The 23,529-nt window shown below is 36.5% G+C and overlaps 3 protein-coding genes across 7 annotated transcripts; all 3 read right to left on the minus strand.

The window, feature by feature from the left end:
• Nucleotides 1-1,592: 1,592 nt before the first annotated feature.
• Nucleotides 1,593-4,125, minus strand: LOC126583619 (uncharacterized). 2 transcript variants are annotated; one of them, XM_050248077.1, is made up of 4 exons: nucleotides 4,043-4,115; nucleotides 3,755-3,874; nucleotides 3,446-3,512; nucleotides 1,593-2,708 (listed from the first exon to the last, which is right to left on the minus strand). In XM_050248077.1, the coding sequence occupies exons 2-4, from the start codon at nucleotides 3,815-3,817 to the stop codon at nucleotides 1,888-1,890; spliced, it is 951 nt and encodes a 316-aa protein (XP_050104034.1). In that variant the 5' UTR covers nucleotides 3,818-3,874; nucleotides 4,043-4,115; the 3' UTR covers nucleotides 1,593-1,887. The 2 variants fall into 2 exon arrangements, with proteins under 2 accessions (XP_050104034.1, XP_050104033.1); XM_050248076.1 differs by having other exon boundaries at nucleotides 3,755-4,125.
• A 1,618-nt stretch (nucleotides 4,126-5,743) lies between these two features.
• On the minus strand, nucleotides 5,744-14,515 carry LOC126583616 (paired amphipathic helix protein Sin3-like 2). Of its 3 annotated transcripts, XM_050248070.1 has the most exons (24): nucleotides 14,194-14,514; nucleotides 14,008-14,083; nucleotides 13,069-13,278; nucleotides 12,800-12,980; nucleotides 12,619-12,717; nucleotides 12,323-12,496; nucleotides 11,940-12,234; nucleotides 11,209-11,345; nucleotides 10,941-11,016; nucleotides 10,827-10,856; nucleotides 10,432-10,631; nucleotides 10,195-10,349; nucleotides 9,879-10,006; nucleotides 9,515-9,769; nucleotides 8,741-9,412; nucleotides 8,529-8,620; nucleotides 7,796-8,416; nucleotides 7,611-7,711; nucleotides 7,374-7,512; nucleotides 7,106-7,258; nucleotides 6,841-7,004; nucleotides 6,448-6,559; nucleotides 6,106-6,274; nucleotides 5,744-6,004 (listed from the first exon to the last, which is right to left on the minus strand). In XM_050248070.1, exons 2-23 carry the CDS (start codon nucleotides 14,079-14,081, stop codon nucleotides 6,143-6,145), a joined length of 4,200 nt encoding a protein of 1,399 aa, XP_050104027.1. In that variant the 5' UTR covers nucleotides 14,082-14,083; nucleotides 14,194-14,514; the 3' UTR covers nucleotides 5,744-6,004; nucleotides 6,106-6,142. The 3 variants fall into 3 exon arrangements, with proteins under 3 accessions (XP_050104027.1, XP_050104028.1, XP_050104029.1); XM_050248071.1 differs by lacking the exon at nucleotides 10,827-10,856; XM_050248072.1 differs by lacking the exon at nucleotides 5,744-6,004 and having other exon boundaries at nucleotides 6,119-6,274; nucleotides 6,435-6,559; nucleotides 14,194-14,515.
• A 3,610-nt stretch (nucleotides 14,516-18,125) lies between these two features.
• Nucleotides 18,126-20,066, minus strand: LOC126583621 (paired amphipathic helix protein Sin3-like 4). 2 transcript variants are annotated; one of them, XM_050248080.1, is made up of 4 exons: nucleotides 19,958-20,066; nucleotides 19,648-19,812; nucleotides 19,323-19,512; nucleotides 18,126-18,563 (listed from the first exon to the last, which is right to left on the minus strand). In XM_050248080.1, the coding sequence occupies exons 1-4, from the start codon at nucleotides 19,975-19,977 to the stop codon at nucleotides 18,393-18,395; spliced, it is 546 nt and encodes a 181-aa protein (XP_050104037.1). In that variant the 5' UTR covers nucleotides 19,978-20,066; the 3' UTR covers nucleotides 18,126-18,392. The 2 variants fall into 2 exon arrangements, with proteins under 2 accessions (XP_050104037.1, XP_050104038.1); XM_050248081.1 differs by having other exon boundaries at nucleotides 18,395-18,563; nucleotides 19,319-19,512.
• Between the last annotated feature and the right edge of the window lie 3,463 nt (nucleotides 20,067-23,529).

Genomic DNA, 23,529 nt, shown 5'->3' on the forward strand with positions numbered 1-23,529 from the left:
CCACTGGAGGTTCTGTCCAGCGTAGGAAGCCATGTGGCCATGTGCTTTGAACAGCTTGGAATATCATTATTGCACTTATTGTTAATCATTGGCAAGTGACCACATGCCATGAATGAGAATTGAGGTTTAATACGGATTTTTGTGTCAGAAGTCTAAAGATTAAAAAATTGTTTAGAGAGAGAAAGAGATTCAAATAATTAAGTTTTTGAATTTTTGCAAAGTAGGTCAGTGAGATGAGCTAATGGGGTTGTTGGATTGAAGTTGACTAGTTCAGATCTCTCGATTTACAGACTCAAAATACAGAAATCCAGAATGAATCTCAATGCCAAGAAAGTACCTTATTTTAACCAAAAATGATTATATTTATTTTACTTGTGGTACCAAATTAAAAAAAAAAACCCATTTATCTTGGACTAAAACACAATTGCTGTTTTTACCTTTCAAGTTTCAAACATAGTATCCTTTTAAACGAAAAAGTAACAGAAAATCTCAAAAAGATATAAAATACTTAGAGCTAACGGTGCTGGAATATCGCAATTTTCATCAAAAGGAAAATTTGATACAAAACCAAGCGCATAAGCATTTTAGAATTCATACAATCGATCCTACTTAGTGAAATAAGGTTTGATTGTTATTTTTTTTAAGTTATAAGTTGATCGATTATCATGGATGATGATGTTCCCCTTGTTACTATAATTTTTTCGAGAGTAAGTAGTCAAGTTTATACATACATTCTACAAAGTATCTAAGATGGCCTAGAAGATAAATGTGACTTGGGTTTACTGGTCACACAAGTTATCCGAGGTTTTCAAAATCTTAAAGCGACATGGGGACTAAATTGTAGCAGGTTTTTGGAAGCCAACTAGTCAATGGCCATTCCCCTTGGGAGACGCAGATTTGACAACAAATAGTTGACCACCTTTGATTTTTTCATCGCGTCAACAGTTAACGGAAAACATAACGAAAAGACAAACGGAAATATGCTAAGTGACAGAAAAATTAAACTTTTAAGTATAAAAACGAGACGCAAGAAAATAAGTATAGAAAAGTACAATTTTTGAAAATTTTGAGAATAATAAAATTGGAATTTAAAAAATAAAAGTTAACCAACATGGCTTCCAAATGTTAAGAGTTCACGTGGACAGATGAGTCTTGTAGGAGAAGGCGGCAACTAACTGGCTGGCTGTCGTCACCACAAAGCCGTAGCTCCACAATTCCATCTGGCAGTTTCACATTAGATTTGAAGAATTCAAGCGAATTTAGACACCCAAAAATCGGAAATTCCAGAATGTAACCGTTGGATCCTTATCCAACAATTCAACGGCTATAGATTTCGAGGCATGCTATGAGTCGGTTCATACTAGACAAACACGACAATTTTATCTCATACAAGAGTGAAACTTCGATGCGACAATAACAGTATCTCAAGACAATCGTATCTGGTACATGACACTGCATGATTGGTTGAGAATACTGCCATTGAGGCATCCCGAGATGACAGGGACTGACCGCAAGAAGTGTCGTCTAAGAGAGATCTCTCGGGAACATTCCATTGTGTTATTGATCCAGAACGCCAGTGACATCCCCATAGGTAAAAGAACGTGGATATACTTAAATTTCTTATTTGGAAAGTTTGTACCACCCCCAACTATTCACATAACTGCATCAGTTTCCTACACCAACATATTCTAAACATTATACAGGAATTGGACTCACCAAAGTTCCAATTCCGATACCAGGCCGCTTCCCGCCTCAATCACAACTCAAATTTTCGTTAACGATATATAAAGTTTGACGGACTTGACTCAGCGCAAACAGAGAGGCGATAAACAAAAAGTTCACGATATAGAAACTCACTTTCTAGGATTTTGTACTCACACTGCAAGATCAAGCCACTCTAAAAGTTGTAGCTCCTCTGTTGATGCTCATTGCTCCGTTTCCATGATCGTACTGCTTCCTGCAGCCTGGACAGCGCCCGTCTGCCTCTAGAATCCTTTTGTGGCAAAAGAGGCAAAGGCGAAAGCCGCATGAACACGGAATAAAGCTCGAGTCTGTGACATCTAAATCCTCATAGCATATAGGACATGAAGAAGGCTGGGGCACGATGTTTTGCCATGCCCATGCAATGGTTCCATGGCCACAATGCCAGTCTGATTGCACCATGAAACTATGCTGTTTTGGCACATTGGGCAGACTCTGAGGACGGGAAGCATCATCAGGTCTCCAAGCACAACGCGCCGTATGTGACCCAGGAACCATGTTTCTATCCTCTGGATTTGATAATTCAACTCCAGGATTCTCGCTAGATAGTTTAAGAACTGTGGGTTCAACTGTGATTTCCGCTTTGGAAGGAAAATCAGTAAGAGGGGTATGCTTGTTGTCCTCTGCATTTAAAGCATCGGCCACAGCCTCCCAGTCATCTAGACACCCATCATCAGCATCCTCCTTGCTGACAGTTCCCGAACAATTTCTTCCACTGCTCTCACTAAGATTCTTCATCGAATCATTACAATCCAAACTGCTTCCACTCGGACTGGTTGTCAGAGACTCCAAATCGCTGTCATGGATGCTCGAATTGTCATTCTCTCCTCCGGTTGAATTCGTTTCCAAATTGTCCAATGATCCATTTTGCCCTTTCTCTACTTGCCTAGATGGTGTAGGAGACCCACCCCTCCCATCCAAGTTCACTTTGTGCCCTTTATTCTTGACTGCATTGCACACGAAGTTTATTAGGATCAAATGTATATAAGAAAATTTTGATAACTACTAAAAATCCATAACTTGTTCCACAAAAGCCGTTAATGTAAAACTTCGTTGTCTTTTGTGGGGGTGGGGAGAAGAAAAATCAGGTCATCAATGTCAGGGAAAACGTCAGGTGCCACATCAAAGTCAGTTGTGCAAGACGCACATTAAAAAAAAAAAAACAATTCAAAAGCGAAGCCACTCTTCAGTCTTTCCTGAATCGATGAGATCAAAACTTCTAGAAAAAGCTCGGCGTCTTGATTTGGTTCATAGAACTACCTAAGGCATGAAAAAGACTTTTCCCTATATCCATTGATCATGTCATTGATCGAGTAATGACGACCGATGGCAGCGAACTCTTGACAAAGAAACCAGCTTTACTTCAAAATTGTGGGTAAGAACATGTATGACACCTTAGATAAAGGTCCTTTTTATTTTTCTAAATTTTTAACGAACGTCATTGTGCTCACCCAATGCCTAAGTCTACATTTCGCAAACACCAAGTTCTGCATCCAAATACAAACATTGTCCGATGCCCAAGTTTCGATCTTCATACCTCCACTAAGCATATTAGCTTCCATTGTTTTATTTGTTGGACATACTAGCTTCATTGGCAATCCAAAAAAGTAAAATTTTTTCTGTTCGTATTGAAAATTCATAATTCAAAAAAAAAAAAAAAATTCGAGAGAGAAGGAAGCAATACCATGTGAAAGCCATTGCTCGCGGCGAACATCGAGCTTGCTCTGCTTCAATTTCGCCAACCTGTTCGTCTGAGAAAAACAATTACAAGTAAGAACAAGCTCACAATTCACAACATCACAAAAATTCAACTTCAATTCCGCCCAAAAACCAAAATTGAAATCGAATTTCACGAATGCACCAATAACCCTCGGTCGAAATTGAAACTTTTCATATTCAAATTTCCCTCCATTTCCAAGCTCAGACCGACGCATGCACGAAAGAGAAAAGACAGAGAGCGGAGGAGAATGGATGACATAGCGAGCGAGCTTACCCTCTTCTTCTTGGCCAAGTCTTTGGTGACGACAGGAGAGCAGGAGATTGAACCCGAACTCATTGAAATCGGAATGAAAATTCGATTCACAAAAACCCTAGCTCTGAAAACCCCACAGGACTGATTCGGAAATGGAAGAGAAAAATGAGAAGATAGAAACTGGGAAATATAGATAGATAAATATATATATATATATATATATATATATATATAGAGAGAGAGAGAGAGAGAGAGAGAGAGAGAGAGAGAGAGAGGGGGGGGGGTGGATAGGGAGGGAGTGGATATTACGAAATCTTTTGGCTCTCTGCGTTCCTTCCTCGCCTCTCTTCTCTCTTTCTTTTATTAACTGATTTTTTCTACCACTCCGACAGCCATACACTTTTTCTGCCTGCCGGTTTTATGTATTTCTTCGATTCCGAAACTACCCTCGAGATCCACCTTTATTTACTTGTGTACGCTTTTCATTTCCATTTTTAAAACATTCGTTGAAAGAAAAAAGCATTCATATCGATAAGCTAAAATGCAAGTGGCCCCTTACCGCAGTGGTGAAAAGGTGTTGAACCCTTGCATTATGGCGTGGGTTCAAACCCCGTTGATGACTAATCTAACATCTAATTTAACAAATTTATCGTTTGACCAAAAAAAAAAAAAAAGCTGAAAATAGAAAAGGGATAAATGAAAAATACAATTTGGTTTTTATTTTTTGTTTTAGGGATAAAAGGATTTCGATTAAACTACATAATTAGAAATCAAACTTGCCATTTAACGATTCAAACATGAGACCTCTTTATTTACGCATAAAAAGAAACATCAGCATTGTCCAACGAATTTAATATCTTATTACGATTTTGCCTCCTGGACTTTCAATTGCGTCTTTTAAGAGCACATCAATTACGTCCAAATTGGCTGCAATGCAATCACCGTCTGACGATTAAGATGATGTTTGTTTAAATATCAACAATACGAGAAAATAACTAATTGTTGATATTTAAACGAGCCAAGGGCATTTCAGTAATTAACGGGTGCAGGTTCTTGTTACTGCTGGCGGAGCTCAAGCCACAAGTGGCGCGAGCAAGTCAACATGCAGAAAGTGGATCCCTAAACGAGGAGTCCGTTGCACTTCCACGTACGAGAACCACGTGACGGCGCATTATCCATTATCTATGGTTACCGGATTCAACCCGCTCCGGCCCACTTTCCACCCGAATTGGATCTTAAGTTCGGAGCCCAAGGATCAAATCATCTGAACCGTTGATTGGTGTGTAAAAGAAATCAGAGCTATTGGTTTTGTGTGGTAGGCTAGAAAAATGAGTTAATAGAACCGTTTGATTGAATTTGTGCGGTCCAGATGAATTAATCTCTAGGCTCCGGATCCAATTCCATCTCACGCTAATCCAGTTCTCTGGGCCCACCCCGTTGGAAGAGGATCCTCTCCTAAGCTCAGATTGGGGATCCTCCTGACCAACCCATCTAGGCCGTTCAAAGTTAATTCAACGACTACAAACAGAAGGTCTTCTAAAAGTTATAATAATTGCAACCGCTGGATTAAATTTGAACAGCCCAGATGAACTGGTCAGGAGGATCCCCATCCTAAGCTCAGGAGAGGATCCTCTTCCCGCCCCGTTCTAGCTTTGTTACCCAGATTCAGCATTTACTTCCTTTCTGGTCTTGAATCTGAATTTTTTTCATCTGTTTTCCGCACATAAAGAAAATGATTTCCGCACATTACTTTTCTCCTTCTTCCACACCCCGTTTATTTCCGTCCCGATGTAACTGAGTCCGAAAACAAAATGGGCGCGCATGTATAGTTTCGGTGATAGCCAACTCAAAAATCTTTCGGTAAGAACAGCATATATAACACAGATGCATCGAAAAAGGTAAAGAATCTGTTCTATGAAACATAATCTTATGGTGGAAAAGAATACTGATGCAGTAATGCCTGCAAAATGCTGGTACGAAACCACAAATTTGTAGTTAAAAAGCTCGGGATTTGTTAAAACTCGCGTGCTTTTTCTGCTATTTGATCAATTTGTTACACTTACACAGTGTGCTTATGGAAGTGGGGAAGAAAATATCCTAACTATGACAAAGATCAAGAACTATAACTTAAATACCTTTCTACGAAATTATCATACACCAACCTTATATACACAACAATGGCTCGGAGGCCAATCTTCTGAACCAGACATGCTCTACGTGTCCAGGCCCGCCATCATCCTTCACCAGTCTCAGAAATCGAGTAGATGACTCCTGTTCAAGAAAGCTTGGGTTTACAGTCGTTCACAAAACTTGTATGGCAGTGGAAGATACGAAAAAAGGGTATATGTTTTCGAAATGTTTATCATGTCTACCTTTAGCTTCCCAATGTCAAACGAATTTCCTTCTAAGCTATGATGAGATTGATAAGAATTTGTGGAATCGCTGTACTCTCGTCTGATCACAATATGGTGATCGAGCCCCAGATGTCCTTTTCCTTCTCACGCGGAAGAAGTAATCTTCTGTGTCAAGAACGTAAGAGATCTGCCACATGATACTCTGATGAATAAAACTCCGTGCACAAAAAATGCATAAGTGTGTGTGCTCATGTGCACGTGTGGCTATTATTTCTCCAGCTTCCAGCTGTGCTTATATTGTAAAGAAGGTAAAACTGATGGTGATGGTGAAGATAAGAAATACATACGAGGGCAAGATACCTTGGATGAGTTGCAAGCTATCTTGCACTCCAAACCATTGACTAACTGAACACCGTCCATGGCCTTGCAAAAGGAAGAGGATTCATCTTGCCCTGCATATTTGCGCTTGTTTCTGCAAAACGGATTGAATCAGCAAGTTATCCATTAACTAACAAAAACACTAGAAACTTTTGGCTCATTCTATATACCGCAAGGCAACCTGAGTTGCTGTATATGACTAATTATTAACATATCATAACACTGAGAGGATTTACATATAATTTTTCCTGCCAAAAAACACGGGAAGAAACTAAATCCATCGGATGGCACCGTATTTCAGTGTCTATCGTGTTTCTTCAGAGAAGTATATAGCAATTCTAGCACTTTTAACATTAATGAAGAGTGCATTATCACCTCTGAAGGGTAATCCCATGCGGCTCCTTTTTCCCAGGATAAACCGGCAGAAATTCGTTGTGCAGATAAGATGCAAAATTAGGTTCCATGGAAACTGCAAACACCTCAGGCTTTTCACTCACACTGTCCATCAGCTGGATGGACAGCCGGGAGGGTGAAGAGGACTGCACAAAGAAAATTAAAAATAAGTAAATCACAAAATAAGAAAATATATTCAAAAGGGTAGGTTTTAGTCTAATACACGGGCAATTGTCAAAGAACTTACAAATTCCAATCTGTAAATATTCTCCTCATGAATGAGGACCCGTGCATTTTCATGATAAACAGAATCAATTAACTTCCCAGTTTTCCGGGACTTTTCATATTCATATAATTGAAGAAGCTTATTGTCCGTCTCATCACTTGCAACAGTTTGAAGCTGCATAAATAACCACTGATCAGAACCTTGGCAGCAAAAGAAAACACACAGAAATTTTTTTTATTTTTTTATTTTTTATTTTTGAGTCAAAGTACAAAATTTCTAGTGAGCAAACCTGTTTGACGAATTTATATATTAATTTGTCCAAGGTGAATAATATATAAGACTGGTTTCCAATAATAGCTCGGCATTCATCCTCAAATTTTGCATTATCAACAGATCCATCAAGCAAATTGTATAGAGCACTCATAAATCTGCATAATAGATGAATAAACTGTATGATTAAAATTGCTTTGAACAGTTGCGACAGTTCTAATCTATTATCTATACAAAAGAGAGGCCTGAAAAATACCTGGCATACAGATCCGGAGAACTGCCATCCTTTGAAGTTCTCCATTTCATTTCTGCACCTGTGGAACTTGTTTTTGCAGACAAAATCCTTTCGTATAGAATCTGCAAATCAAATAAGTCAAGCTTATATCCAGTTGTAAATAAAAGACAAACTAACTTCCAAAAATGAAAGAAAATTTCTCTTACTTGATGAAGCCTGCAAAGCACATAGAAATTATCATTCCCATAGAAAACGCGAGAGTCTTTCCTTTCTTCAAGTAAATAACCTGGTACATGCTTCGCAAGAGGTTTCACAGACAAAAGAAAACGTTCTGACAATTGCGAGGACGTTCCATCTCCTCCAACAAGATGCCCATCCGCCATCCCTTCTGCCTCACCTTCACTCTCAGCCTTACCATCAATGTCATCCGGTTCAGCGTCTTCATCATCGCCTTGCTCTTCTCTGGAACATTCATCACCAGCTGTCTCACTGCCAGAGACATCTTCACCAGCCTCGGAAACATTTTCACTATTTTCATCATCTGCATCTGCATCATGTTCTCCAGCTTCCTGACAACTAATGTCTTCCCCATTCCCAGACTGAAACGGTCGGCTTTCAACACTGCGGTTTGCCTTAGGCATAGCTTGCACCCCAGCATCTCCAGAGACAACAAAGTTATCCTCCCCAAAGTCAGCAATTGGTGATAATTCCCCCTCTTCCTTTTCAATTTTGGAGGGCCCAACAGACTCTTCATGACGACTGCTAACTTTAGTGCTTTCTGGAAACACTCCATTAGCAATTAAAGCAGGTTTTGCATTATCGACACCCTGAAGCACCAAACAGTAAATCAGTACGCATTGCCAAAACCATAAGGTGAAATAAATAAATTAAAAACAAAAGCCATCACAAATGACGATATTCCAGGATCCAGACTCATACCTCTGACAATGGAACAGCATCAGCATTTCCTTTCTGTAAATGGTCATTGTCACTAATAGAAGCACCAGGCCTTGACGTGGTTGCAGCACACCCTTCAATTGAAAAAATTTCACAGTATTCTAGCATTATTATAACTCTAGAAAGTAAAATAAATTATAACATCGAATAAGATGCCATTACAATAAAAAAAAATCAAATTCATAAAAACAGACCTGATAACACTTCCAAGCTCGTTCTACCATGATTATTATCTGCTCCAATTGGATGTGATGGTTGACTGGACGGCCAAGCATTGTCCATGCCAGTGCCCAGATACCTTTTCTTAGGGACATCCATATTCTTCTGGTCTTTTTCTAGTTGAATTTTCTCAGATATAGAATCTTTCCTACAGACAAGATCTGCATCACGACTTCCATCTTCTTTAGCCGAGTTATCCCCGTTAGCCAAACTTTCCACTTCTGCTAAAGCATTTTCTTCTTCATTACACACAGATTTGGGCTGCTTAAAATTCACTGTGGCAGAATCACCACCAGGACTTCCATCGCTTTCTCCTATGCTTGACGCAGTACAATTCTTAGCCTGATTCCTACTTTTGTCAACATCTTCATCATCCTCTGAATCATTGGGCCGAGAAGAAACACCCAGCATTGGCTCCAAAAAGGTAGTGTAAAGTCTCATAGCCTTATTTAATTGTTCTTTTGTTGAGAAAACCTCTTCACATGAATATTGGACAAGTTTATACAAGTCTTCATGTAAGCTGATATCTAAGTATTCAAACTCCATATGTGGAACTATAGATTGCCTGTTTCCAGCAGCAACGGCCAGAAGGATATCATCCTCTATCTGCTTTTTCTCTTTCAATTCCTTGATCTCAGCCACCAAAGCTGTCAATCAATGGGAGTCAGAATCAGCATGGAGGAAAAGTTATTAAAAACGCACAGAGAGAGAAGTGCTCAAGGAAACTAATCGTCAAATTAAAAACTTACATTTGCTACTCAAGTTCTTTGAATCTTGTTGCTTGAAATAGAAGCTCCGGTGATCAAGTGATTTGTAATGGTTTTTGGCATATATATCAGCCCAGACCTTGTTAAAATCGGATCTACACCTTGTCCACTCTTCTTGTTTCTGCTTCAGGCGAGTTAATACAACAGGCAAAGCCAGAATTGGATTTTTCCGCAGTATGTCCACCACATCAAGACCATGGTCACCATATAAACGTTCAATGCACCTTAAATTTAATGCTGCAATAAAACAAATCAAATGAAAAAGGTCAATGCAGTTAAAGGAGCTCAAATAGCAGAATAGATACCTGACATTTAATTGCTTCTCAATCAGTTAATAGATACCAACCAGTGAAGTGGTCTTCAATACGGATTGAAGTTTCCATGCTGATCTTATTTTCATTAATGCTGTTCAAGAGTTCCTCTGCTCGCTTAGCAGTTGAGCTCACCGACTCTAACAACATATCCAACTCAAACCTAAACTTTCCAAAATGAAAGCCAACATAAGTTTACAATAATGAACTAGCATGTACTGTAAAGGAAATGATATTACATCAATAGTGATCTACAGAACCTACTAGGATCTCTATCCATCCATACGATCTGCAAGCTCACTTGCATACCAAAAGTAAAAATGATATCAACAGCCTTGTACCAAACATTACCTATCATCCTCGCATCTGAACAGACTTTCTTCATACTGATTTCTGCGCATATGTTTAAAAGAGTAATCTTCACTTCCTGAAGTCACAGAGACCCAATGGTCATTCAAAACCTGAGCACCAAGTTCTGATCTCTGGCTTGCTGAAGGTATTGGATACTGCAAAGGGACAAGCAACAATAAGTTGAGCATCAGACTATGTTACATAGTCCTATATTAAGTACAGAATGTTAACCCGTACGTCTTCAGGCAGAAGCCGATAGCTTGGAGTACAACGTTCACAGTTAGAGAGATCAAGCTCTTGAATAGATTTTGCCCAATACTTCTCCCTGTATCTTTCCTTTTCTTTAGCTCCCTCCGTTTCACGCTTTGGCTCTTTATCTTTGTCCTCTACCTTCACCGGTCTAGAAAAAGGAACAGGACCATCACTACTCAGAGATTCTGCAGTCAACAAGTTACCAATCAGGATTCTCAAATTACAGAAGCAAGCAAAAATTCCAGAGAAATGAGAAATCACATGATAGCTCAAATTATGCCATGCAGAAGAATAATTATTCTTCCAAACGCAGATTGTACAGAAACAGATCACCTAGTATCTTATGAAAAAAAAGACCAATGGAGGACTAATATACATACTTCTACTCATAACACCAGCAAGGAACCCATCTGCAAGAATAAATCCCATCAGATACAATCTAAAAGAAAAAGAACCACAAGAAAGCAGCTCAAAATTGATGGCATTTAAGTTACCTATATTCTCACAACGCTCCAAAAAATCATTAAACTCCTCCATAAGATCTGAATACTTTCCCAATAAATCAGTCACCTGAGATGGGTAAAGTTTACTGGTAAAAGTCAAACTAGAGGCAATAGCATTTTTTAAGTTTATTGAATAGAAAGATAAATATGTGGTTATCATGAAGTGTCCTTCGTCCAGTTTCCCCTAGCTCAAAGAGAGAGCACAAAATGCTTGACTTTAGAAGTGTTGATTAACTGCTGAACATGGAGTAATACGTACCAAACCTTGCAGATCATTCCTTTTAATTATTCCGTTGCTATAAATGTTAAGCAACTTCAAAAATGCCTGGTAGTCATCTTGACTACACAACCTCTCCTTCACCTTCTCACAGAAAACGAATCCCTGGCTGTACATGCCTAACATAAAAATGAGAGACCATAAGCAACACTGATGTAATAACACGAGAACTGAAACTATAGAACTTTAAAAAACAACAATTATGTTCCAAAGAATGATGAACGTAAGCAAAATAAGCTGCATCCATTTCCCAAGGATTTCAAAATCAAGTACTGTGATAAAAAAAATTCAGGTTTTCCTAATATTGAACAGGGAAACATTACAAGGCGCATTGTGGGTTAAAAGAATATTCGATTAACACATCTCTAATGGCAGACTTTCAGACCAACTACCAGAAATCACATCTCTTTCTCCAGGTAGAATTTTACACTTACACTAAAACTAAACAAACGATGTGCATTTTTGTTAGTTCCATAACCTAAAATCGTATCAATGTTGACAAACCAACAATTTATTTCATAATTTTATGGCAGTGAAGACTAACATTTAAGATGGCTATCATCATGAGAAACACGCATATTGCCATTTCAAAACAAATTACAACTCCTTATTCCATCTGCAAACCAGAGAATAAAACCACAATACCTAGATGCAACACATTTAAGAAAGGACCATGAATGTATATAACTGAAACAGTTTCTTCACAAACTCACTCTTTAAGGAGTCTTTGTCATCATAAGGAGCAAAGTTAGCAGTCAAACCAAAACCTTCAACCTTCCTGGTGGATTTTCTTTTGTCAGGAAAACGCTGCAATTTGTAGACACTGTTATCATTCTCTAATTCTCTATCATCATCGTCCCGATTTCTTCTATCCCTATTCTCCTTTTCACTACGCTTTCTATGCTCCTTCTGAACTTTCACCGTTCCTTTGTCATCGTCTAGCTCAGGACAATCAACACTAAGATCACGATCAGCATGGGATGTCATGATCCTATCCCTCCTACGTTGCTGTGAAAAGAAGCCAGCCCCCCATTACAAATCACTAACTAAACAAGAAAACATCAAAAACATAATAGAAAGAGAATTTCGTAATTACCTTCTCCATATGCATTGGCCGAAATGTGGGTGTAGCAGAGCTTCGCTCATTGAAACGTGGAAATGAATTGCGGCCGTATTGAGCTTGATGTGCTGAAGCTGCTGCTGACGCATCTGGTAAAAATCTGGTGAACTCATCAAGCAAATCGGGATGCTCATCAAAAAGAGCAGCAACCTGTAAATTGATTTAAACTACTAAGAACATAGGGAGGAATTTTTTCTCAGGTAAATAGAAATACCATGTAACAGAAAACAATTCAACATCAAACGCCAAAAGTGAAAATTGGGTACACTTACCTCACTGTAGACCTCATTTATATCCTTGTGCTCCTTTCGATACATGTTCAGTATGTCTAGGAATGATTTATAGACATGATCATCATTTTGGAAACGTTTCTGTAGGGCCAGAAATCCATCAATCAAACAGAAAATAATAAATGTTTAAACTTGCCATTAGAATAAAATTAAACATATTCACCTTTATCTTGTTTACAAAACTGATAGCTTCCTCAAACTCAACTGTCTTTTTTGGTGGAGTCTCATCTTCATCGAGGGTTATCTCATAACCCTTCGGCAAGAAGGTATTAAAGCCCAAAATTAAGTTGTTATGCCCTTTAAATAATTCCTTTACTCTTGCAATGACACCTGCTGTGTCAGTTCTGAAAAAGACAAGGAATCCAGTAGCTGAGGAATCAACTAGGAATGTATTACGAGAGAAAAAAGGAATGATAATGGGTACATTGATACCTTTGGGCCTTGAAATCTTTCATAACCTCAAGAAACGTATCGTATTTTTCTCTTTGGTCTAAAAACATGTCCTTCACCTCTTTGAGATAGCTTAGAGCGTCATTGGTGGTCAATTTCTGTGAAGCACCTCCTCCTCCTCCTCCAATGGGCCCAGCTCCACCTACTCCAACGCCCCCTCCTCCACCTCCTCCCCCCGGTATCTGAGATTGCCTATTGCCCCACATCCAAAAAATGATCATCAAACTCAACATATAACTATAAAATAAATACTGTCAAATTCATGAAACATCATAAACAAAAGAATAATTACTCAACACATACAACTCCTTCCTACTTCCCCTGATAGTTGTTTTCTAAATCTAGTCAGCTACAACAGAAAAAATAGAACATACTTCCAGAAAACAGAGATAATCATCATTCTCAGGTACTATTTCCGTCAACATTCCATCTACTGCATTGATCTAAGCCTCAAACATAAAACTATATTAATATTCATCAGAAGATTTAATCTTCCTAAAAGCATATCATATCTGCTGAAAACAACATACCTAACAAAATTTTCAGAAAGCTCTTGACTTTACCTCTAAAAACCGAAATCATATCTGCTAAAAACAACATACCTAACAAAATTTTCAGAAAGCTCTCGACTTTACCTCTAAAACCCAAACTAGTACTCAGTTCAACTCTAATAAACAACAAACCCTAAACAAATTGAACAAATTATGATCAAGAACAACCAATCCAATCCACTGCAGGTTAAAAAGTACGCAATTCAACAACACAACGATCAAATTACACCAATATTCACAAACAAGGGCAACAGAACCAAAATCGCGCACCGATACACTGACATGAGTAAAATTAAAAATCCTCACAAACCAAACAAAACATAAAGCAAATCATGCAATTGAAGAGTGATGAACAAATCATGGAACTTACGAGTCCCCGCGAGACGAACAGGGGGGCCGCTTCAATTGAGGGCCGACGTACACATCATCTCTCACTCTCTTCATCCCTGCCAAAAAAAAACCAAAAATCGCAAATCAGAAAATTGGACCCCAAAAAAATACAAAAAAAAAAAAAAAAAAAACAGCCATTTGCCGAAAGCAATCGTCGAAGACTTACTATTCTGCAACAGATCTTTGATCGCGCACAGAGGAAGAGAGAGAAAGAGAGAAAATTAGAACCCAAAAAAGGAGAGAGAATGGCTTTTGAGATATCTGTGATTGTCTCTTCTGCTTTCTGCTGCCTCTTGTGTTACGTTAGGCAGTGAATTTTGTGAGAGACGAGAAGAGAAGGGAGAGACTTTAGGTTTTTAGTTTTGGAGGAGAAGAAAAAACGTGGAAATGGCAAGTAAATAATCGGACACAAAGAGAGAGACGAGAAAGAAGAGAGAGAAGAGAGAGAAGAGAGAGAATTCGAAAATGTGAAGAGGAACGGAATGGGTTGTGGCTTTTGGGGTTTTGTATCGAAAAATAGCTCATGTCTCTCTTTTCTCTTCCCATCCGAGCCTCGGCCTCCACTTGCAAAAATTTAAAAAAAAATTAAAAAAGAAAACAACAACGCTGGTTCGAAAGTGCTTTTTAAACCGATGAGAACGTTTTTAGTGAAAATATTTTTGAAATTAATTTATGGTAAATTGGCAAGTGAATTCTAAAGTGTTATGTATAAAAACAATTGAAGTGTTTTCGGTAAGAATCACTTCAAGTGTTTCTTGCATGTGCTTATTGCAATAAACACGTCGAGTGATTTTATAACTTAAACTCATTTTCAGTCATTTAAAAATCTTTTTCAAACGAGTCATATATTTCTTCTTAAATAAATGCATAATTCTAATGAGAAGATCAATTTAAATCATATGACGTGGTTGTTGAATATTAAATTATTATTTAAATGTTAAATGTTGATTAACGTGTTCAATTAGTAACACGGTTTGCGCTAAAAAGTTGATTTACTCTAAATAAATTCACGGATTTCGTTAAATTTTTTTGGACCGAATTATGGGCCCGGGTTGGACAATTTTAGCCCATGATTGTTATGTCTTGAAAGTACATGTAAAGTATGTTCGGCCTACTTTTTCCCTTTTTTTTTCGGAGAATGTTGCCCTTCTTTAGTACTCAAATTTTTGAAAAAAAAAAGAGGTTAGAATAATGCCACGCTCTTGAAACTATAGTCGAATCTGATATTGCTCTAAAAGTTGTATTGACCTAGCTTTCCCACATGAATGATGTTTGATGTGTCATTTTGTTCCACACCATTAAGTAACTTAAAATATTTCGTCAAGACCACGGAACAACTATGTCATCTTGACAAACTTAATGATTAGTAGTTTAAAGTGAGACATTAAAACGCTGGTTAGTGGAGTAAAGTGGGTTATTGTAACTGTCATATTACAACATCGGATTTTATCGTAACTTAAAGAGTGGTTACTATAATTATGGATTTTAAATTTGATTTAACCAAGTCTCTGGTTTAATTCAACAGATTTACGTATTGGCCTTTTGTATATATGACTAGAAATTGCTCTCATTCTCTAGAAATGTGATCCTGTCTCCAACTTTAAGCTTTTGTTCAATTTTTCCTTTGTTGATTGTTTTGTTTGTTTTGTAGAGAGGCTGCCTCGTGTGACCGTTGGGAATCTTAAACCTACAACCGCACAAGTTATTTGGATCGATTTTTCAGTATGTCAAGTACATAGTTTTGTAAATTAAGTATTATAATACAAGTGGTTAAATACTTGAAAAAAAAAATTCAACCCCTTATACTCTAATACTTGTTGTATTGGACGTTATTTCCGGTACATTGAAACATTTCTTAATTTTTTTCAAGTGGAGTTAGGCTTCAAAACTGCCAATCCACGCAAGTACACAAACTGGTGCCTTCCTCCTCGAAGTGGTAATGTGGTGGTACAATCAACTCCATGCACAAAAGTAAATATAAAATATGCAAAAAGGCAGGGCCAGAAAAATGTGACAAAGAAGAGAAAAGAAAAACAATGGCAAAGAGAGGAAGATTAAAATATAGTTTGATAACTTAGATTCATTCCTAACATCTTTTAAAGCGTAGGGTCTACGAGGAGTAACTATAAAGAAAAGTATTAAGCTGATTTAGGTTATGTCATTTAGTGATGATAATGTGTCGATTTATTTACTCAAGTTTAAATTTCCTTCTAATGAACTAGAGTTGTTTATAATATATGACATCAAAATAGAGACTTGGTTAAATTGTTGAAGTACATTACGAAGTAGGCACTACAAAAACTGTTGAATTAAACACAAGTTTTTGTAGTACATATTTATGTACTTCAACAAAAGAAATCAAAATAGATATGTGACATCATTTATTTTACATAATTTTTAACACAAGTTTTTGTAGTGCCTACTTCGTAATGTACTTCAACAATCTAAACCTTCTGTTTTTTAGAACATCATTCATAGATCCTCGTCGCAAAAAATTAGACAAATCCAAAGTCATTAAGACATTTATTTATAGTGAAGAAAATAAACAAATACGGTTCTACAAAGAAAATTCTTAATCCAATGGCTATATGGTTTCAAATTTGGGTAATTTTTAAAGACATGATATTTGAGATAATACCTAAAAGATAGATGTTCAGATGGTTAAAAGACGATATGAGCTCCACAAAAACATGTGTCAAAAGTTGTTTAAAAAAACTGGTGTCACGAATTCATCCCCAAAGAAACTAAATCGCTTACGATCACCTAAAAAAATGGAATATCTTTAATTAAAAATTTAGGGGAAGTGATATGTGTTTGAATATAGTGCAAAAGGTCGATTTTAGATTCAGTTGTTACAAAAGGCAAATAAAAAGAAAAGATGAAGACATTTTCTTAGATGAATATTATTAGTTATTCTTGTTTTATTTTAAGAGAATAAAATTTTAAAGTAAATTGTAGCAATGGTTCCTCAACTTTAACTTAATTAGAGTAATGGTCCTTCAACTAAAAATCCATTAGCATTTATCCTTCAACTCATAAAAACGTGCAGTTATAGTCTCTCAACTAAAAATTCATTACCAATGATCTCTCAATTTTAATCAAACTGGAGAAATTGACCCTCAATTTTAACCCAATTGGAGAAATGGTTTCTCAACTTTAATCAAATTGTAGCAATGGTCCTTCTAACATAACTCGTTTTAACAAATTTTTAAGGATGTTGATGAAAATGACCATAGCTACACGTTTTGATGAGTTGAATGACCAATGGTAATGGATTTTTAGTTGAGGCACTATTGCTCCAATTTGAATAAAATTGAAGGACCATTGCTATGATTTACTCAAAATTTTAAGATAAAGGCTCATCCATAACTAGAAACTGGAAAAGGACGGTGGATAAGCTTATTTGTTCTCTTCTTCCCAGCTTTTTCCTCGAGCATTCAACTTTGCTTGAAAAATGAAACTATTTGCTATAAGCGAAGTGAAGTGATTTGTTCTATTAAAATTAATAGGTGCTAATGGATTTCACAGGTAAATTCAAAATGACACGTTATTTAATAGATTCACCCGTTAACAATCCGATTTGTAAAACATTCACCTAAAATCAAATGCTTTGGAATAATGAATTGAGTTTAAAATGCCATGTTTAGTGGGTGGAAAGGCTCCCTACTATCTTATGGTGATTCAAGTTTACCTAGTTCCAATAATAAAAAATCAGAACATCAACAAAAAATAAAAAGTCAAATTTTGAAAACTTCAAAATTTAATTTTATCGTTTTTTATTTTTAGTTTTCCTTGAACTGAAAACTCAAAAAATAGTTACCAAACATGATTTTTGTTTTGTTTTTTATAAAATAAAAATGTAAAAACAAAATCGAAAACGAAATAGTTATTAAACAACCTTAGAAAAACATGATGAAAACTTTGAATGTCAATCAAGCATTTTTGGTTTTGTGTTTTTTACCACATTCAACTAAAAGCAAAAATTAGACAATTGGGTAAACAAGAAAATTAAGATTTAAGAACACAAATGTTCCCGCGCTCCAACTGCGAGGACATCATCTTCTTCAGTAAACGTTCGACCTGTGCACTTTATTGCTCTAGTTCTTAAGACATCCAAACTTCTAATTGACCTCGATCGATTCTTATTAATTATGAAAACAACCAATGTACTTCTGTGTATCTTCGGGAGCCACCAATGGCAGTTCAAAAACGTCATCACTTACTCTAGCAAGTGCAACTTCTCCCTGAATGTGTACGACTTTTCTTAAATGTCAATAACAACTCCCGTTATCTAATCATGTGGTTTATCTGCTCGCAACAGGTTCTCGTTATTCCATCTTCCAGCTCCACCCAGGTTCGGTCCTCCTAGGGATCCTTCTCTCCATTCTCGTTGACCCGAAGTCTGCAATATGGGCACGTCGGGTTATTGCTCCACCAGGTCCTAAAACATTTAGCATGGAAGCGGTGGGAGCAATCCAGTGAAATGTACCCAGCATTCAGCCTCCCCAAGCAGATACTGCACTCCCCGTTGTCCTCCTGAAAGTCAAAGATCAACAGAAGATTATGATTAAAATAATAACAATAATTTTATACTTATTGCAAGGAGGAAATCATGATAATAATCTCAAAAGTTCAAAACTTCTCATAGAGAAGACTTTATTTTTCCTGAATTGATAATTTTGAAATCTAGAGTTTTGATTTTGGATTTCACATTTTCACGAGTAATGATTTTTCGCCAGAATGCTTATGTTGTCGGAATCCGAATTGAAACAAAAATTATCTTGATCAATGAAAAATTACCAACTGGAATTCGGCCAGGTGATTTAACAAGTCCATGTGTTACGGATTGATATTTGGGACTTTTAGGGTTAGTATCTATAAGTATCCACTCATAACACGGGGACCAACTCATGTAGCTGTTTTTTAGTACCACACAACAGTTACTCATGAGCAACGATCCATATCCACAACTTTGACAACATAAGCATCTTATGTTGCTAGATATTCCGATGGAATACACTTCACATACTTGACAAATAGTAATCATTTTGGCAAAATTCAAAAACTAAAACAGAAGTTTAAATCAACAATTCAAATCAAATATCATACCACCAAAAACAATATATTCATGTAATATAAACACCAATTAACGATCATATATGTTGTAATGACATTCAACAACTCTATATATTTAACTGTCAATGAACAATCGTACTATGTCATTCAATGTACCACGGAATCCTAACAAATTAAGACACATGCTTTGATTTAAAAAATATATTTGTACTCACTCACGTTTGTCAAGTTTATAGAGCCAGCAGCTTCTTCATCTTCATCAACTGTCTGTTTCAGCGAAGTTGCATCTTCGTCGTCATCCGGGGTTATCTGATAACCCTCCGGTAAGAAGGGATTAAATCCCAAAATTAAATCCTTATGCCCTTTGAATAATTCCTTCACTCGTGCAACCACATCTTCTGTGACAGCCCTGAGTTCAGGAGAACGAGAACAAGAAAATTAATCCAACTGCGGATATAACACCAACAACAACCCATCCATCATAATTAACAGAAAAAAAAAATTAGTTTTAATTTGAGATTGGAAATTGGAAATCTGAACTTACCTTTTAGCCTTGAAATCTTTCATGATCTCGAGAAATTTCTCATAATTTTCTTCTTTGTCACAAAACGCATCCTTCACTTGTTTGAGAAACAAAAGAGCATCGGCGGTTGTCAATTTCTGAGAATCACCGCCTCCTCCACCGCTGGGTAATCGGGATCGCCCATTGCTGTGCTCCAAATCCAGAAAGGAACAAAAGAAATTCGTAAATTTGATAATATAATTATCTAAGATAAAAAATTTATATAATCCAAAAAAAAAGTTGGAAGAACGACAGATATACATGACAAAATTCATAAAGCTCTGAAATTCACCTTTCAAAACCATTAGCCATCCGCCAAACAGAAATTTTAAGGACTTTCTCGAGAAAATAAGCAGAATATGTGAACTAGATCTCGGGGAAGAGCGGGAAAGTGGTTAGGGTTTTGATCGCTGACAGTGACAAATGGGGACACTGATGTTTTAGGGTTTTGTGTTAAAAACAAATTCTTGGTGGTTTTGTGGATATGACCGCTTGTATTTTCGATTTTTAGGATAAATTTTTAAACCAAACTTTCAAACAAAATGACTTAGTTGTTGATAATTGAATTATTATTTAAGTATTAATTAACGTGCTTCTTCCTCGGTTATTCTTGTGACCGCAAAAAGCTTCTTCCTCGGTTATTTATTTATTTATTTATTTTTTACAAATTTTGTCAGCATTCTGAAATAACCATAAATCCATTCCTCACTGACAACTCTTTTTTATTTTTATTGGTACAAGAGACAACATGTATGAAATACTTGCTAAACATTTGATTCCGTAAACTTAACTAAACAAAAAAAACATGGGTAAATTACATAGTAGTCCCTCAGGTTTGAGGTTTATTACAACCACATATAACAACTTTAAAACATTTCACTTTCATACATCCAGTACCATATTATTTCAAAATAACACATCCGTTAGATTTTTCATCCATTAGTATGTTAAATGATGACGTGGCTGCCACATTTGTGCTGATGTGGCTGCCACGTGGCAATTTTTTGTTTTTTAAACCTAAGTCTTCTAAATATTAAAATTAAAAATCAAAATAAAAAACTGAAACCTTCCCTCATCCTCCTCTCTTCTCCCCGCAACCCCCAAACCCATATCCCCCATCTTCATCTTTTTCCCTGCAACCCAGAAAGAAAAGAAAGAAGAAAAAAAAGCCCCCTTCGGTTTGTCTTTCCCCCCCATCTTCCCCCATCTTCTCCCCCATCTTCATCTTCTTCCCCCAACCCCCTACCTGCAACCCAAAAAAAAATTAAAAAAAACCAGATCCCGTCTCACCATCATCGGGTTCGTGGAATGGGGGGTGTGTAAAGAAGGAAAGAGGGTGGGTGCGGATGGAGGGAGGGTCACCGGTGGGGGGGGGTGTTATGGGTTTCTGGTTTTAGGGTGGGGGACGCGGGTGGGGTGGGGGGTTATCATTTTTGGGTTGCAGGGATGAAGATGAAGATGGGGGGGGTATGGGTTTGAGGGTTGCGGGGAGAAGAGAGGATTTTAGGAGTTGCATTAGGGTGTTGGGGGGGGGGGGGAGAAGAAGGAAGGGATCTGGGTTTCGGGATTTTCTAGTTTTTTTTTTTTTTAATTTTATTATTTAGAAGATTTAGGTTTTTTTTAAAAATAAAATAAAATATTTTTTTTTCCACGTGGCAACCACATCAGCACAAATGTGGTAACCACGTCAGCATTTAACAGACTAATGGATGGAAAATCTAACAGATATATTATTTTGAATTAAAATGGTACTGGATGCATGTATGAAAGTTAAATGTTTTAAAGTTGTTGTATGGGATTGTAATAGACCTCAAACCTGAGGAGCTACTATGTAATTTACCCAAAAAGCATCATGAAAAGTTTGAACCCATTAATTACTACCGCATACAAAGTTTGAAGCGAAGCATGTAGTAAATGTTGATTGATATTGCTACACATATTACTTGTATAGATGCAAATAACTATCAAACTCTACCCAACTTTTGAGGGTTTAGAATTGAGCAAAATGTTTGATAATATTATTAGAAAACTTCATTTTAATCCTTAAAAAAGATGAGTTTTAGATTATAACCATATGTAAGATTAAAATCCAATTTTAGTCCCTAGCACATTTAATCATATCATTTATTAGTTGTATTTTGATGTTTTATTTTATCCTTTTATTTTTATTTTAATGTATTAATTACATTTAAATTTAATTTTTATTTCATTCATCATAATATATTTTAATGTCTACATTTAGGCAACTAATTTTTTTTATAATATATATTCCGATAACAATTTTGTATGTTCTTTATTTAGGTACATTAATACATTTGAATATTTTGGTATATCCATCGGTACAAACATGTAGTTACATTGATTCAATATAATGCATTTCGGTCAATATAATGTATTTCGTTACGTACACTTTGGTACACACATTTGAGTATCGACTTTTAGGTACATTAATTCAATTATTATATTTCGGTAAATACATTTAGGTACATACATTTTGGTATTGATATTTAGGTACATACATTTTCGGTATTGACATTTAGGTACATACATTTCGATATTGACATTTAGGTACATTAATTCAATATAATACATTTTGGTACATACATTTAGGTTCATTATAATATATTTCGGTACAATCATGTAGGTACAAATATTTCAGTACAAAAAAAGTCAATTTTATATATTTTGGCACAATCATTTATGAACACTTATGTATTTATATATTTTTGTATCACAATTTTTTTTTAATATTTTCTCATTACATTCATTTCTAATTAAAAAAAAACTAAATATGTGCGTATTAATAAAATTAAAATTTAATATGGAGAGATTAAATAAAAATACACATTAAATAACAAAAATTGAATGTAAATTTTGATAAAAGTACACTCAAGGGATTAAATTGAATATTTAATCTAGCACCAGGTTTTTTTTTAAAATTTTAATCTTTTGCAAGGATTAATGTTCAAAAACCCCTAATATTATTTCCCTCGTTGATAAATGAGAAAATTGGGAAAGTGTGAGATAATAATTAGCAAAGGGAATTGTTATTAGCACTCTAAAAATTTCATTATACACTCCAAACTTTCTATATTAAGAAAGAAAAATACACTTGTGAGAAGTGTAAAATGAGATTTTTGAAGTGTCAATAACATCTTCCTTTTTTTTTTTGGAAATCAGAATAATCATATCCGGGCAAAGATGCCAAAAGGAACAAGAAAGCCAACCAAAGTGGCTAACAAACAAACATCACAACAACAGAAAAGAGAACAAGAAGATACAAGGGAACCGTGATGCCGCACCAAATGCTAAAGTGTCCCTTCTCAAACTAACAAAAAGCAACTACGGAGGGCAAGGAAGACCATCATTGCATAATACATGGACCAGGGAAGATGGGGGTCTATTGACCCAAGTTTGATCACATACTTCCTTACAATTGCGCGACGCCAAACAGTCCGCGACCAAGTTGGCCAGTCTTAGAACCCAAGACCAGCAGCAAGCTTGAAAAGCCCTTCCCAATCTTAAGCACTTCCTGAGAATTGGAAAAGCATCCCAATTGCCCTTCTTTGCCGGATCCCTCAGGCAAGAGATTGAATCGAAAGAGTCCGATTCAACACATATCGAATTCCATCCAATTCTTGCCCCCAGATTACACCCATGCATAATGGCCAAAGCTTCCGCCATAGTAGCACCCGTAGCCTTAATCAAAACAATAAGTCGTGCAAAGTAGTGGTAGAGGTTTGTCATTGAGAAATGGCTCGTTGTACTGTATGCCCTGCATATGTAGAGCAAAGCACCCTTTGGACTGGAGTAGGATTCTCTCCCTTCCAAAATTAATGAGAAAATTGTACTCCTTTGGACCAC

The sequence above is a fragment of the Malus sylvestris genome, chromosome 9, assembly GCF_916048215.2.
Source record: "Malus sylvestris chromosome 9, drMalSylv7.2, whole genome shotgun sequence".
NCBI lineage: Eukaryota > Viridiplantae > Streptophyta > Magnoliopsida > Rosales > Rosaceae > Malus > Malus sylvestris.

Bases quoted from the DNA above. Each gene is read 5' to 3' on its own strand.
- LOC126583616 (XM_050248070.1), bottom strand. From the start codon at position 14,081: ATGAAGAGAGTGAGAGATGATGTGTACGTCGGCCCTCAATTGAAGCGG. The intron at 9,413-9,514 runs GTAAGTTTTTAA...ATTGATTGACAG, and splicing joins AAAGAACTTGAGTAGCAAAT to CTTTGGTGGCTGAGATCAAG. The intron at 7,513-7,610 runs GTATTTTTCAGG...TCTATTATGCAG, and splicing joins TCTCCGGATCTGTATGCCAG to ATTTATGAGTGCTCTATACA.
- LOC126583621 (XM_050248080.1), bottom strand. From the start codon at position 19,977: ATGGCTAATGGTTTTGAAAG. The intron at 19,813-19,957 runs GTGAATTTCAGA...TTTGGAGCACAG, and splicing joins ATGGCTAATGGTTTTGAAAG to CAATGGGCGATCCCGATTAC. The intron at 19,513-19,647 runs GTAAGTTCAGAT...TCCTGAACTCAG, and splicing joins AAAGATTTCAAGGCTAAAAG to GGCTGTCACAGAAGATGTGG.
- LOC126583619 (XM_050248076.1), bottom strand. From the start codon at position 3,817: ATGAGTTCGGGTTCAATCTCCTGCTCTCCTGTCGTCACCAAAGACTTG. The intron at 3,513-3,754 runs GTAAGCTCGCTC...TGTTTTTCTCAG, and splicing joins ACTTGGCCAAGAAGAAGAGG to ACGAACAGGTTGGCGAAATT. The intron at 2,709-3,445 runs GTATTGCTTCCT...TGTGCAATGCAG, and splicing joins CGAGCAATGGCTTTCACATG to TCAAGAATAAAGGGCACAAA.